The sequence below is a fragment of the Perognathus longimembris genome, chromosome 8, assembly GCF_023159225.1.
Source record: "Perognathus longimembris pacificus isolate PPM17 chromosome 8, ASM2315922v1, whole genome shotgun sequence".
NCBI lineage: Eukaryota > Metazoa > Chordata > Mammalia > Rodentia > Heteromyidae > Perognathus > Perognathus longimembris.
In genome coordinates this window covers 63,342,780-63,358,523 of record NC_063168.1, presented here as the reverse complement: position 1 = coordinate 63,358,523, position 15,744 = coordinate 63,342,780, and the positions used below count along the sequence as shown (strand labels likewise).

The 15,744-nt window shown below is 52.2% G+C and overlaps 1 protein-coding gene across 1 annotated transcript; it reads left to right on the top strand.

Annotated features, from left to right (window-relative positions):
* The first annotated feature begins 3,867 nt into the window (after positions 1-3,867).
* Mfsd2b (major facilitator superfamily domain containing 2B) lies at positions 3,868-15,494 on the top strand. Its single transcript, XM_048353347.1, has 14 exons — positions 3,868-3,958; positions 8,154-8,279; positions 9,172-9,296; positions 9,835-9,958; positions 10,255-10,333; positions 10,421-10,551; positions 11,312-11,402; positions 11,476-11,597; positions 12,026-12,109; positions 12,344-12,424; positions 12,582-12,691; positions 12,974-13,117; positions 13,480-13,656; positions 15,373-15,494. Exons 1-14 carry the CDS (start codon positions 3,896-3,898, stop codon positions 15,395-15,397), a joined length of 1,482 nt encoding a protein of 493 aa, XP_048209304.1. The 5' UTR covers positions 3,868-3,895; the 3' UTR covers positions 15,398-15,494.
* Positions 15,495-15,744: the final 250 nt, after the last annotated feature.

Sequence of the window (15,744 nt, the reverse complement as noted above, 5' to 3'; positions counted from 1 at the left end):
AATGTTTACACAAGCAGGGTCAGAACCCTCTCTAATAAAACAAATGACATTGTTAACAAAAAAAGGTTAGCTAAATCAGTATGTGTAAACAAGGTCCTGGGTGGTTTGTCTCTGGGACTTGATTCAGGGTCTGATGCTTTTGCTCACAGGCTGGTGTACCACCACTTCGGCCATGCCGCCAGTCCTCAAGAGTCTGAGTTCAAATCTCTAATACTGCTTATTTTTTGTCAGTCTTGGGGCTTGAACTCATGGCCTCGGCACTGTCCCTGAGCTCTTTTGCTCAAGGCTAGTGCTCTGCTTTGAGCCACAGAGCTACTTCCAGTTTTCTGGTGGTTAATTGGAGATAAAGAGTCTCAAGACTTTCCTGCCTAGGCTAGCTTCAACTATGATCCTTCTATGTCAGCCTCTTGAGTAGCTGAGATTACAGGCATGAGCCACCAGCACAATTTTTTTTTTTTTTTAGGGAGAGTAGTTATTTTATTAAATCATGCACATCATGTGTTAGTGCAAATAGTTTAATCTGCACTCCAGAAATTCTATTGTACTTTATAGCTTTACAAAATAGATTTCAAACAATTATTTACTTTAAAAAATGTAATTTTGAAGTTAAGCATTTCAGAACAATATTTGCAATAACCTATATACAAGAGGTACTCCACCAGCACAATTTTAATTTATCTTTCAGATATAGAAAAAAACTTACTAATATGTTGAGTCTGTGAGGAAATGTATAGGCCGATCATAATCATTTTAATTTGCATAATTATATGATTGTTCAGTTGTTTTTTTTTTGCCAGTCCTGGGCCTTGAACTCAGGGCCTGAGCACTGTCCCTGGCTTCCTTTTTGCTCAAGGCTAGCACTCTGCCACTTGCGCCACAGCACCACTCCTGGCCATTTTCTATATATGTGGTGCTGAGGAATCGAACCTAGGGCTTCATGTATACAAGGCAAGCAACTCTACCACTAGGCCATAATCCCAGCCATGTTCAGTTTTTTTTTCTACAAGGGGACTTTCTTATGAGTGTTTCTTATATACCTTCCAAAAGGCCTCCTTTATGGATTTTCCAATTTATCACTAATTAACCAGAGTATACTGTCCCTCCCTCCCTCCTTCCTTCCTTTCCCTTCCTTTCTTTTTCAGTCATGGGACTTGAACTGGGGGCCTAGGTGTTGTCCCTGAGCTCTTTTTGCTCAAGTCTAGTTCTCTACCACTTTGAGCCACAGTGTGACTTCTGGTTTTTGAGTGGCTATTTGGAGATAAGAGTCTCACGGGGACTTTTCTGCCAACGCTGGCTTCAAATCATGATCCTCAAATCTCAGCCTCTTGAGTAGCTAGGATTACTGTACAGGCATGAGCCACCAGTGCCTGGCCTGTACATTTTTTGTATGTACATTTAGAATACACTCCAGTGAAAACTTCTTATAGAGAAACACTGTCATCAGCAATAACCATTTTTTTAACTGGAAACTTTCATTAATGTGAATAATACTCTCTGAGGCTTTCTAAGAGGATAATTATTTGATAAAGGTTTCTGTTTGAAAGTTGTACAGTTGTTAATTAAAAGTACAGAATAGTTAATGCAGGCTGACTTGGAAAAAATAAATAGCCAAGGGAATGAGAACTTGTAAAAAGGCAAACACCATAGATATGGCTATGATTTTACCTAAGCAGTTGTTTCAAAACTGTCATCAGTCAGTTTCTTGAAAATAACTAGGTTAGATCTATACAAATACACTCCTCATTTTACAAATGTGGATTTACAGGCTATATTACTATGCATTGCTGAAGTTTAAAATCTTACATATTCCATTATGCTTTTCATGATATTTCAATGTATTGGTAATAAGGTATATATGCATTTATTTCAGTGCCTTAAAGTATTTTGAATGCAATATGTTTGCTAATGGTAAAAGAACTGTTTTCTCAAGGATGAAATACTGTTTGTTAAAGGATCTGTGAAATATCATACTTGTTATAAAATGATTACATGTGGATACATATCTCATTTTCACTTGGTTTGTTTTTATGCCGATCCTGGGGCTTGAACTCAGGGCACTGCCCTTTAGCTTTTTACTCAAAGCTCTACCACTTGAGCCACACCTCCACTGCCTGCTCTTTGCTGGTTAAGAGAAGATCAGAGTCTCACAATTCAAGTGCTAAAGCACCTGCCTAACAAGCTGGCCCTGAGCTCAAACCCCTGTACCATCAAAATTGTCCGTCATCCTTTCATCCAGCCAGCTAAACTATTAGGTAAAAAAAAATTGTTCATCACACCAAATCCTCAAATAAAAGAAATGGCTTATTCCATAGATTAATATTTGGCTCTTTGTCGTTTGTTTTAAATGTGTTCTTTAGCACGGGTGAATATTCGAAAGGAATCTTCAAATCACCTGTTATTCCATCATTCAGAAAGGATCACTAGTGGGCTGGGGATATGGCCTAGTGGCAAGAGAGCTTGCCTCGTATGCATGAGGCCCTGGGTTCGATTCCCCAGCACCACATATACAGAAAACGGCCAGAAGTGGCGCTGTGGATCAAGTGGCAGAGTGCTATCCTTGAGCAAAAGGAAGCCAGGGACAGTGCTCAGGCCCTGAGTCCAAGCCCCAGGACTGGCCAAAAAAAAAAAAAAAGAAAGAAAGGATCACTAGTAGCATGTTGGTGTGTATTCTTTCAGGTATGTTTAGTGTGTGCTATAGTTGGGGGTTGTATGTCTCCCGAGGCCCAGGTCTGGATGGCTTGGTCCCCAGCACATGGTGCTCTTAAGAGGTGGAACCTTCAGGAACTGAGACCTGGTGGGTGGAAGTTGGATCACTGGAGGCTCATCCTTTAAGCAATTACTACAACCCAGACGCTTCTGTCTGCTTTGCTCTCTGGTGCAATGAAGCGTGCAGCTTCTAACACACACTTACACCTACACTTACAGCCCACCATGAGGTCTACAGTGCCTTTTTTTTGGCCAGTCCTGGCCCTTGGACTCAGGGCCTGAGCACTGTCCCTGGCTTCTTTTTGCTCAAGGCTAGCACTCTGCCACTTGAGCCACAGCGCCACTTCCGGCTTTTTGTATGTGGAGCTGAGGAATCGAACCCAGAACTTGATGCGTGCTACACAAACTACCACCGAGCCACATTCCCAGCCCTCTGCGATGCCTTTTGAAAGAATGAGGAAAGGGAGGGAGGGAGGGGTGCTTGCCGGGGTGCTTGCCTCGGTCCCCTGCCCGGCGGCGCTGGGTTCCCGGGCCACACGCTCCAGGTCGGCCCTCTGACGATGGAAACCTCGCGCTCGGGGCGGCGGTCGACTCACCAACCAGTCCACGCCGCCGTGGCTTCATTTTAAAGCCATCTTTCGGTGCTCGGCGCTGGGACGAGGCCGCGGGGCTCCTGTCCTCGGGGGGAAGGGGGGGGAGAGGGGGAGGTCAGCCGGGACTCGCCGGGGTCCCCCGCGCACGCGGATGGCACTGGGCGGCCGCCCCTCCTCGGGCTCCGCGTTTCCCGCGAGCTGCAGCGGCGCGGGGTGTGGCCTTGGGCGCGCCCCCTTCTCCCGTCTCCGCCAGGCCGGGGAGCCTAGGGTGCCCCGGGGCCTCCGCTGCGGTCAGAGCCGGGCTGCGGCGCGGGGTGTGGCCTTGGGCGCGCCCCCTTCTCCGGCCGGGGAGCCCGGGGGCCCCCCCACCCCCCCCACTGCGGTCAGAGCCGGGCTGCGGCGCGGGGTGTGGCCTTGGGCGCGCCCCCTTCTCCGGCCGGGGAGCCCGGAGGTCCCCCCCACCCCCCCCCCCCACTGCGGTCAGAGCCGGGCTGCCGCGCGGGGTGTGGCCTTGGGCGCGCCCCCTTCTCCGACCGGGGAGCCCGGGGGGGCCCCCCACCCCCCCCACTGCGGTCAGAGCCGGGCTGCCGCGCGCCATGGCCGCATCCCCGGGACCCACCGTCCCATCTGCCGAGACGCCCAGCGAGGAGCCACGATCGGTGAGCGAGCCGAGGCGGGGGAGGCGGCCCGGGAAAGGGGTACCAGAAGAGGGAAGAAGGCTATGGAGACCCCCCCCCACACACACACACCTCCAAAGAGACAAGGACAGGAAGCTCAGCCCCAGCCACCTGAAGTAACTTCAGGAATTGGCTCAGCTTCAGCCGAGGGCCAGGTGGTCTTTGGGTCCCGTCCCCCAGGCTCGGGGCTCCTGCCCCAGGCCTTGGCCCTGGCAGGTAGACCCCCCCCCCCCCGGGCAGCCCCTGCGCCTGGCCTGCGCCTGCCTCCCTGGCACTTGGCTCTGGGGCCTGGGTAGAGACAGGTGAGAAGCCAGGAGCGCTCCTCAGTCCCGAGGCTCACGATGGCCGCCACGCAGAGGTGCTGGGAGGCCCCGGGCTGTCAAACTTGAGTCAACGTCTACCTCAGCCCCGCAGTCAGGGCATTCTGTGGTGTCAGCTGACCATCACCGCAATCCATCCTCGTTTGACTGTTTACTGTCAGGATCCTCAAAAGGACTGTGGCCTCCTACAAAGAAAGTCACAGAGCTGGGTGCCGTGGCACCCACCTGTAGCTCCAACTACCCAGGAGGCTAGATAGGAAGACCCTTGGAGGCCAAAAGCTCTGGTGACATCGTGAGACCTGTCTCTTTAGAAACGGGTATGGGGTAATGAATGCTTGCCTAACATATGCAAAGCTCTTGGCTCCATCCCCAGCACTCGGGTGGGGTGGGATTGGTGGGGGGGGGGGGGAAGAGATAGAGAGAGAGAGAGAAGAGAGGAAGAAGAGAGGAGAGGAGAGAGACCCTCTAGGGACTCTCCAGAGGAATTTAGAAATTTAGGGTAAAATGAATGGCAAGAGAGGAAAAGAATATTGTTCAATAAGTGTTGGCATTTCATGCTAACACCTTTGTCTGAGTATAAAACTGTGACTGTGAAGGACTGTTGACTTATGTAGGTAACACTGTCATTTTGGGAGACTCCATGACTGTATATTCTGTCCCTAGTTCCAGTTGCAATTTCTCTCAGGCTTTCTGTGCTTTAACCTAGGAGGCCCGTTTAGGGGGAAGCCAGAGACCCATTATGCTAGTGGTGCTGTCATACTGGATTCTGCCTATCAAGCTTTCCTGGAAGTTGAAATAATACACACATGTCAGAAAAGAACACATCCTGCCCTGAGTGTGGTTTTCTCCTGTGGGTAGGAAGAGCATGTGAAGGGTGTGATAAACCTTATCTGGAAAGACCTTCCCTTCATAAAGAGCCTGCCTGTGGTATCTACTCAACTGGGCAAGCAAAGATCATGTCCAGTTCCATCCCCAAACAAAAGATGAGAACGAATTCCCAGCATCTTTTTTTGGGGGGGTGGGGTGGGGCCTGAACTCGGGGCCTGAATGCTGTCCTTGAGCTTTTTCGATCAAGGTCCACTTTGGACCACAGCATCACTTCCAGTTTCCTGGTGTTTAATTAGAGTCTCATGGACTTTCCTGCCCCAGCTGGCTTTGAACTGCTATCCTCGGGTCTAAGCCTCCTGAGTAGCTAGGATTACAGGCATGGGCCATGAGCACCTGACTCCTAGCATCTTTTCATTTTCTTTTTTTTTTCTTGCCAGTCCTGGGGCTTGAACTCAGGGCCTGAGCACTGTCCCTGGCGTCTTTTTGCTCAAGGCTAACACTCTACCACTTGAGCCACAGAGCCACTTCCAGCTTTTTCTATACATGTGGTGCTGAGGAATCGAACCCAGGGCTTCACGTATGCAAGGCAAGCACTTTACCACTAGGCCATATTCCCAGCCCTCCTAGCATCTTTTCAAATACCACTTCATAGTATACTCACAGAGCATACTATACACTGTTCTAGGGATTAGAGGCACCATGGCGAATGAAAGTTAATTAGTTGGTACCCTCAGAGAGCTTGCAATCTGGTGAGATGTAGAATGAGAATGTACAGACAGGAAGTAGAGCTAAGAGACTTTCGTGAGCAAGGAATGCTTCTGAAGAAGTAGCACTTAAATTCAGACCTGAATGACAGGAGTCCACTTTTCAAAGACACAAAATCCAGGTGCCAGTGACTCACTCCTGCAACCCTAGCTACTCAGGAAACAGATCTGAAGATCAAGGGTCAAAGCCATTCCAGGTAGGAAAGTGCATGAAAAATCTCCAATTAACCACCAAAAAGCTAGAAATGGAGGTGTTGCTCAAGTGGTAGAGTGAGAGACTTGAGTAAAAAAGCTAAGGGCTAGCACGTAGGCCTTGAATTTAAGCCCCCAACACACACACACACACACACACACACACACACACACACACACACACACACGAGCCTTCAAAGCAAAAGAAATGAAAAGAAAAGACAACAACAGTTTGTCACTGCCCTCATGCCCAGGAGAGCTATTTGAATGCACTAGGTGGAGACTGGGTAAGCCTCACTAGGCAGTGGTGAGGACTTCAGAGTTTGGAGTTTCATTTTAACTCTAATGGCAAGCTGTTGAAGGGCTTTAAGCAGAGAATTGACTTGATCTAATTTACATGATTAAAACACCACTGGCTGATGGGTAGAGAGTTGAACCTAGGAACAAAAGCAGAAGCAAAGAAGTCACTGATAAACCAAATGGGAATTGGAGTCAGGTGCTGGTGGCTCACACCTCGTAGCAAATCAGGAGGTTGAGATCCGAGGATGGAGGTCCAAAGCCAGCCTGCACAGACAAATCCAAGAGACTCTTACCTCCACTTCATTAATTGGAGATGCATTTATATAGCAAAATAGTGGAGGTGGAGGGGTGCCTCAAGTGGAATACTGCCAACCTTGAGTGAAAAAGGCCAAGCAATAATGCAAGATCCTGAGTTCAATCCCTAGCATCTATACCAAAAAAAAAAAAGCGGGGGGGAGAGGAATTGGAAAAGATAAATCAAAGATGAATCTTGGATTTGAGATCTGAGCCCTGAGGCAGATAGACAATGGGAACAAAATGGTTAAAAGTTGGTTTAGGCCATGGGATAGGATACAAGGAGCTGCATTTTTTTCCATGTTCCAGGCTATGCTCACATGCTTGTCAAGCTGTTCACAAGCAATCAAATACCCCAGAGTTCACTGGATGGCTTAGAGCTAATGATAGATATATACTTCAGGCTTATAAACATTGTTTTGTGTCCGTGGTAGACTGATAAACAGTCTTTCCAGGAAAAGAAAGGGAAAAAGTTCTGCTTGATAATGTTGTCTGACTTCTGTGTGCTCTCATTATAGCTGATTCAGGCTATCAATAGTTCAACAGCTGGCTTGCAAAAGTCAGGAACATTTAACACTCAGTTCTCAGGGCCACTGCCTCATTTCCTCATCACAACAACCTTGTGAGGTTACCAGTGATACTGCAGTTGACAGAAGAGGAAAACAAGACTTAGAAAGATAAAATGATTTATTCAAGGTTACCTAGGAGCCTGATGCTGGAGGCTCATGTAGTAATCTTAGGTACTCAAGAAGATGAGGATTGTGGTTCGAAGCCAACAAAGACAGGTAAGTCTGTGAGATTCTCCAGTTAATCTCTAATTAGCCACCACAAAGCTGCAAGTGGAACTTGAGTAGTAGAATGAAAAAGCTAAGGGGAAAGGCTCTGATTTCAAGCACACAAGCAAGCGCATACACACAGGTTACATAGGGAATAGATGGCAAAGAAAGAACCCAAACCTGTGTCTTCTTTTTTGTGTGGGGCTTGAACTCAGGTCCTGAGCACTGTCCCTGAGCACTGTCTTTTGCTCAAGGCTAGCATTCTCCCACTTGAGCCACAGCACCACTTCTGGCTTTTTCTGTATATGTGGTACTGAGGAATCCAACCCAGGGCTTCATGAATGCTAGGCAAGCACTCTACCACTAAGCAACATTCCCAGCCCCAAGCCTAGGTCTTTTGACCCACTGTTCACGCTGATCGACTACTCTACACAATGCCAGCTGCCACAGGGGACATGGAGAGAAATAAATGTATGGGAGAACTTCTCCCTAGAAAGGGTTAGATGTCATGGTTTAGAGATTTAATTCATTTTTTAAATTCCCACTTCCTCTTGGGAGTCTTTAGGAGGAAAGATAGGGCTCAAGGTTGCTAGACGAGTAGTTAGGGCATCAGAGGGGCCTCAGGATGCTTACAGAAGCCGTGGGGTGTGGGAAATGTTTTGTGTCTGTGGTGTTAGAAGCTAGTTCTTTTGTCTCTCCCCAGGACAGCAGAGCTAGTCACCTCTCATTCTGTACAAAGATGTGCTATGGGATTGGTGGAGTCCCCAACCAGGTGGCCTCTAGTGCTTCAGCCTTCTACCTGCAGCTCTTCCTGCTTGATGTGGCACAGGTGCGTGTGGGCAGCAGCCCAGAGCCCCCATCTCACATCTGCTTTGGTGTCCGGTCTTTCCTTTCCCACCTACACTTCCACTGCCAACATCCTTAATAGACCCCCTGAGTCAGGCCTAACAAGCAACAACGAAACCACCATGGAGGGCAGTCTCCTTATGGATGTTTGTTGCAGCAGGTGCATTTGGATAAGTAAGTGGTACCATATCCACTGTGGTGCAATCATTCAAAAGAATGATCTAGATCAGTTGACTTAAGAAGAATTTCCATGATGCACTGTCAAAAGAAAAGCTAGTGAGAGAAGAGTATGTAAAGTGATCTAATTTTAGTAAAACAAAGACATGGGGTGGGGGGAGGGGGAGTCCCAGGGCTTGAATTCAGGGCCTGGGCTATGTCCCTGAGCTTTCTTGCTCAAGGCTAGCACTCTACCACTTGAGCCACAGCTCCACTTCCAGCTTTTTGCTGACTAATTGGAGATAGGAGTCTCATGAGCTTTCTTGCCTGGGCTGGCTTCAAACCACAATCCACAAATTGCAGACTCAGAGTAGCTAGGATTACAGCGTGAGCCATCAGTGCCTGACCCTACTGGATATTTTTATTGTGAAGCAATAGATCAACCTCAGTCAGGGTCTCCTGGATTTTCTCCACAAGTGACTGGATAGATTAGTAATGGCCCACGTGCAACACGAAGTGGCGAGTGCCTTCCCCTGGCCCCTTTCTTCACTGCTGCTGCCCCCCAGAGCCTCCAGAGTTAGTGTCCAGGCAGCCCTTCCTACCATGCCTCCAGCCCCACATGGGTTCCCCGGTCTCCCTCCCGGTGGGCAAGCAGGCATGCCTGAATATCCTGACTCTTCAGAGTCCTGGCTAGAGTTCCTCTCCCCTGTGTGTTTCAGATCCCCGCTGCCCAAGCATCACTTGTCCTGTTCGGAGGGAAGGTGTCTGGGGCAGTGGCTGACCCTGTAGCCGGGTTCTTAATCAACAGAAGCAGGAGGACAGGGTCTGGACGCCTCATGCCCTGGTGAGCAGCCACTTGGTCCTTAAGATGTTGATCTTACCCTGACCTCAGCCCTGCGCTCCCTGCTTGTCACAGCTTGTCCAGTTCCTAGTGGACACCTGAGGGTGGTAGGAGTCGGGAGGGGACAGTTTAGTAGGTGCACTGGGTTAGATTGTGAGTCATGGAGTTCAGAGACTCTCCCTGCAGAGGCTGGGGGCTCCGTGTGATCAGGCTGGGCTGGAGGCCGTAGACGGTCTCATGGATGAGGTACACGCTATCTTCTGGTGTCTTCTACCTTCCTGGCATATTCAAGTCAGGGCTTGACTGAACTCTCGACCACCGAATTACACTCTGAGTCCCTCTGTGTCTTGAATACACCCAAGTGGCGGCGATGAATCCTCTTTCCCACCACCCTCATTTGTCCCCAACTCCATGGCTCCCACCCTGTGAGCCACAGCCCAGAGCTTCTCAAAGGACAGAAAAAGGATGGGAGCACTCCCTGCTGGTTCTCTGCACTCCGTCCTGGGGCTGCAAGCATTACTGTACAACTGGGCTTCTGCAGGGTGCTGGGCTGCATGCCCTTCATCGCCCTGGCCTACTTCTTCCTGTGGTTCCTGCCGCCCTTCTCCAGCCTGCGTGGCCTCTGGTATACCTCCTTCTACTGCCTATTCCAGGCCCTGTCGACGGTAAGCAGGGGCCTCCCTTCCTGAGCTTGGTTCTGGTGAGCCCCACGGTCGGCTGTGGTCCCTACCGGAGGTGAAGGATGAGGACCCCTGACGGCCCTCACCTGCCCACCAGTGCCTGTAGCGCTGGCATCACGGGACCTGCTCAGGGCCCAGTGCCCCCTCCAGCTTGTTAGCCTCTAACTCTGAGCAGTGCAGCCACCTGGCACCTGAGTGATAGAACGAAACAGGGTGGCGGTGGGCCTGCTCAGGGCAGAGTGGGGGCCCTGCTCTCAGTGACCTTGGCCTGGCCACCCCAGTTCTTCCAGGTGCCTTACACAGCCCTCACTATGATCCTCACTCCCAGCCCCAGAGAGCGGGACTCTGCCACTGCCTACCGTGAGTGAATGGCTGGGGGTCGGGAGGGAGGGAGCCGCTCCGTGATGGGCGTGGCTGGCTCTGTCACCTTGCGCATGCTGCCCCTAGGGATGACCCTGGAGATGGCAGGAACCCTGATAGGGGCCACTGTCCACGGACTAATCGTGTCCGGTGCCCACAAGTCCCAGCCGTGTGAGGGCGCTGTGGTCTCCGGTCCCGCGACTGTGTCCCCAGACGCAGTGAGTACCTGAGGTGACCAGGACCTGCTCCATGGGGTTGCCTCCTTCCCCCCCAGGGCGGCCTTTCTCCTGCCCCCCCCCCGCCCCCATCTCTTCCTATCTCTGAGGGACTCACTGACCTTCTTCTCTGCTTCTCTAGCTGAGTTTATGAGCCCCAAGTCTTGGCCCATCCTCTGTTAAACCTTCTTCCTCTGGTTCCTTCTTGACATAAGATAAACCAACAGATGGGCAGACCATCTGCAGGGGAGGAGGCCCCCCAGGTAAGGGCTGGGTGGGGCGGGACACCAGGCAGGGCAGGAAGGGCACTGCCAGGGCCCTGCATGCCGTTTCCTCCCTCCCTGGCCCTGTACCAACCTCCCCCACCTGCTTGAATTTCTTTTTTTCCCTTTTCCTTTGAGACAGTCTTACTCTGTAGGCCAGGCTAGCCTCCCAGGTAGCTGGGTTACTGGAATGCACTGCCAGGGCCCAGCCCCTGGCGTGTTTGCAAATGTATTTTTATTGCTTCTGTATTTTCCCTGAGCCATTCTTTGTTTTCTGGATTCATCTGGGTCATCAAGCCTCACACTGCTGTGGATGTTGGCTAAGCCAGTCAGTGAGCATTCTGACCTGTCTTCCTTTCCATGCAGGAGACACAGGGTCAAGCCAGTATCTCTGGGTTTTGGCTGAGGCTCCCTTGGTTCCCACTGGGGTGGGGGAACCTTTGCCTTGCCTCTATGGGTTGGTGACATTAACCACAGTCTCGTCCTGCCCTGTTCTGCAGACCCGTCTCTACTCCATTGCAGCTGCAGTGGTTGCTGTGACTTACCCTGTATGTGGCACTTTGCTGGGCCTAGGGGTGAAGGAAAAGCCAGGTATGGCGGTATAAGGGTGGGAGGCAGAAGCCGGGCTGAACTGAAGCTGAACTGTCCCCTTCCTATGTTGCAGACCCCTCTGCCCCAGCCTCGGGCCAAGGCCTGAGCTTCCTGGCTGGGCTGGGCCTCACTACCCGGCACCCACCCTACCTGATTCTAGTGGTCTCCTTCTTGTTCATCTCAGCTGCCGTTCAGGTATCTCCAGCCAGGTGATCACCACTTGATTGGCTGTAGCCATGCAGTTCCTGCATCAGTTCAGGGTTGTGTCTGAGGACATTACACTAGTTAGGCTCATGTGATAGGGGAAGGGCACATGGATCAGAGGCACTAGTGCCTGGCAGGAAAGATGTGGGTGGGGCTTGTGCTATAGGAAGCTGACCAGTGGTGGTTTCCTCACGTGTTGTCTGAAGTCGATTCTGGTCCACCTATCAGATCTTGGGAGGACTAGGAATGATGCCTATGCCTATATAGGGATGAGTCCTTGTGGAGTAACTGCATGGTATTGGCAGCAATCTGAGCTTAAGGTCTGCAAGAAGAGGCCAGATTGGAGACCCTGTCATTGCCCTTGACTTCTGGATTTCTGCTTGTTCTCTGCCCACGCCCACTTCCTGTCCACCCCTCAGGTGGAGCAGAGCTACCTGGTCCTGTTCTGTACACATGCCTCCCGGCTACATGACCATGTCCAGAGCCTGGTGCTAACCATCCTGGTGAGAGGATCTGGGTGGCAGTCACATACCTTGGGGACTTGAGTGAAGGACATATGTGGCCAGAGTTTTAGTGGCCCACCTTCTGGTGTCATGCCGGCAGAGGGTGGGAGCAGGGTCAGGGCCAGAGTTTAATAGCTGCTGGCTCTCATCAGGAGCAAGCTCAAGGCTGGCTCTGAGGGCCCGGGAGAGGGTGTTGGCTTCAGGGCCCTGGCTGATGACGCCTTGTGCTCACAGGTGGCAGCAGTGCTGAGCACCCCGATGTGGGAGTGGGTTCTGCAGCGATTTGGGAAGAAGACGTCGGCCTTCGGGATCTGTGTGAGTGAGGCAGGAAGCCAGGCCTGGGGGACGGGGAGAGGACGCTGGAGACTCTCCTGACACCAGCAGGGCCTGGCACAGGGCTTGGTAATAACCAAGAGGGAGTGCGCAGGTGAAGGAAAGGCCCAAACCATCCTTTGGGTGTGTCTCCCCCCAGATGATGGTGCCTTTTGCAATCCTGCTGGCAGCTGTGCCCACAGCACCTGTAGCATATGTTGTGGCCATCTTCTCCGGCATGAGCATCGCTCTGTCCTTGCTGCTGCCCTGGTAGGCTGGGTGAAGGGCAATGGGTGGGAGCGTCCATACAGGTCCTCTCACTCCTTCACAGCAACGTGCTGTCAGCTCCCTTCACAAGCTCCATCTTGGTAGTCCCCCTAAGGGCAGGAATGGTGGGGAGTAAGAGGACACATACTGCTGCCTGGCGGTGGGTCAGTTCTGAGCACAGTGGACTCCAACCAGGTTTGTGTCCTCCCCCCCGCCCCCCAAGAGGTCACAGGCTGCTGGCTTTCAGGAGGATGGAGACAGCTCATTCCATGTCCCTGTCCGCAGGTCCATGCTGCCAGATGTGGTGGATGCTTTCCAGCTGAAGCACCAGCATGGCCCGGGCCTGGAGACCATCTTCTACTCATCCTACGTCTTCTTCACCAAGCTTTCAGGCGCAGGCGCCCTGGGCATCTCCACCCTCAGTCTGGAGTCAGTCCTAGGGTTGGAATATACCAGAGGCACAAAAGACCAGGGGTTTGGGAAGATGAGGGCAAAGCCCGGATTACTCAGTTATGGGTTACCCATAAGTTTGGGGTGCCGGCTCTGTGAATCGCAGAGGAATTGCCTTTCTCCGTTTTCCTGTGAGGAAACTTCCACAAGTGAGGGGCTTTCTTGGGGGGCACAAACATATGGGGGGGGTCCCTTGACAGATCCCTCCTTCATGGTTAGGCTAATCTGGCCAGAAAACGGAAGCCAAGTTTCAGGAGAGCTGGGGTGGGGGTTCTCTGACTCCTGCATCTGAGGAGTCAGGCTCAGCAGGACTGACCAGCTGGGTGGGGTGGGGTCTCTAGGTTTGCAGGGTACACAGCAGGCGCCTGTAAGCAGACAGAGGAGGTGGTGGTCACCCTCAAGGTGCTCATCGGCGCCGTGCCCACCTGCATGATCATCACTGGCCTGTGCATCCTCATGGCTGGCCCCACTCCCGAGGTGCCGAGCCAGGACACCTCCTTCCAGCTAAGCGTTCGAAGGTGGGCAGCCTGCATACATGGGTATACGCACACAGAGAGCTACAATCCTGGGGAGACATACACACACACTGGAGCCTGAATTAACTAACACCAGCCTGCAGATACATTGCATGAACCAAGCTGAGTGGCTGAATGTTCTGCCTTTTTTTTTTTGTCATGGGGCTTGAACTCAGGGCCTGGGCACTGTTCTTGAGCCCTTTTGCTTAAGGCTAGCACTCTACCACTCTGCACCACAGCATCATTTTTGGTTAATTGGAGTGGTTAATTGGAGATAAGAGTCTCATGGGGACTTTTCTGCCCAGACTGGCTTTGAACAATGATCCTCAGATCTCAGTCTCCTGAGTGGCTAGGATGACAGGTGTGAGCCACCAGCACCCAGCTGGTATTCTGCTTTTGCTTGAGCAAAATACCACATTTGCTTCTGAACTATTATTTTTTTGCCAGTCTAGGGGCTTGAACTCAGGTCAGGGCCTGAGAATGTCCCTGGCTTCTTCTTGCTCAAGGCTAGCACGCTTACCACTTGAGCCACAGCGCCACTTCTGGCCATTTTCTGTATATGTGGTACTGGGAAATCGAACCCAGGGCTTCAAGTATAAGAGGCAAGCACTGTACCACTAGGCCATATTCCCAGCCCTGGATATTTTTTTTTCCCCTACTCTCTCGTCCACCATCTCAGTCTTCATCCTCAGATACCCTGGTGGATGGGGGTATGTGAGGGTTCCCTCTCATCCCCTGTCCCCTTCACTCTTATATTACCCTGGGTGCCCCATCTGTTGAAGGGTGCACCTCACTAGAGGTTCCTCACATTTGGTGACTTATTAGCTGCCTCCATTCTTCTCCCCCCCCCCGCCCCCCGAAACACCTTCCCCCTGGACCCCATCAGCTTCTCCCTCGATGTCACTAGGTCTGTGAAAACCACCATCTTCTACCCTGGGTCGCTCCTGCTTCCCCCCCACCCCCCAATGGCTGGGAGCTCTGACCTGGCCCATTCATTCCTCACCACGGCACCAATCCCACTACACAGAGAAGATCAGCTCGCGGGCTGGTTTTTCCAAGAGGACGTGGAAATCTGGAGGGCCCAGGCTGTATTTTACTCTCTTTGATATCTTTTTTTTTTTTTGGCCAGTCCTGGGCCTTGGACTCAGGGCCTGAGCACTGTCCCTGGCTTCCTTTTTGCTCAAAGCTAGCACTCTGCCACTTGAGCCACAGCGCCACTTCTGGCCGTTTTCTGTATATGTGGTGCTGGGGAATCGAACCCAGGGCCTCACGTATACGAGGCAAGCTCTCTCGCCACTAGGCCATATCCCCAGCCCTCTCTTTGATATCTTAAGAGCCACTCAGCACAGAGCCTGGGGCCAATACATAGGTACTCAGACTGTGCTGCTAGGTCAATGTGACTAGCCCAGCGCATGCGCCTACACACTCCCGCGCATGTGCCCACATGCATGGCCCACACACTCCCGCGCATGCGCCCACACACTCCCGCGCATGCGCCCACACACTCCCGCGCATGCGCCCACACCCCAGGGCTGCACGCGTGGTGGTACGCAGCCGCAGGGGCCTTCTCGGCGCTCATGGTGGCCAGGAAAGCCCAGTGGATGGGACTTGCTGGGCAGGACTCTGGTCCAGCGCTGTGAAGCAAGCGGGGAGGGGAGGAGGCTGGAAGGTAAGAACCAACGCGGAGGCCCACGCCTCACCCGTCTTTCTCTCCTGCAGGAGAACCAGCTACAGCCTCGCTTAAGTTCAGGAGGATTTCCGTGCTCCAGAGCGGGGGGAGCCTGCCTCTTCCGGGCCTCAAGCCCCTCCCTCCCCCCCCCACACTTCTCCCCTTTCCCTCCTGCTCTCTCCCTCCTCCCCCTCCCCCTCTGTCCCCCTCCCCCCTGCTGGGGCTGTCAACTCCTCGTGATGCCCCCCAGGGGACTCGCACCCCCGCCTCTCTCACAAAGGCACCGAGACTACAGTTTGGAAGAGAGATCCAGCCAAGTTTATTTTTTGTTTCCCCCCAGAACAAAGGGGTTTATCGTCCACAGAGTCGCTCCCTTGTGGCTGTGGACGGCCATCTCACCCCGCGGGAAGGGGGAGGCTGTC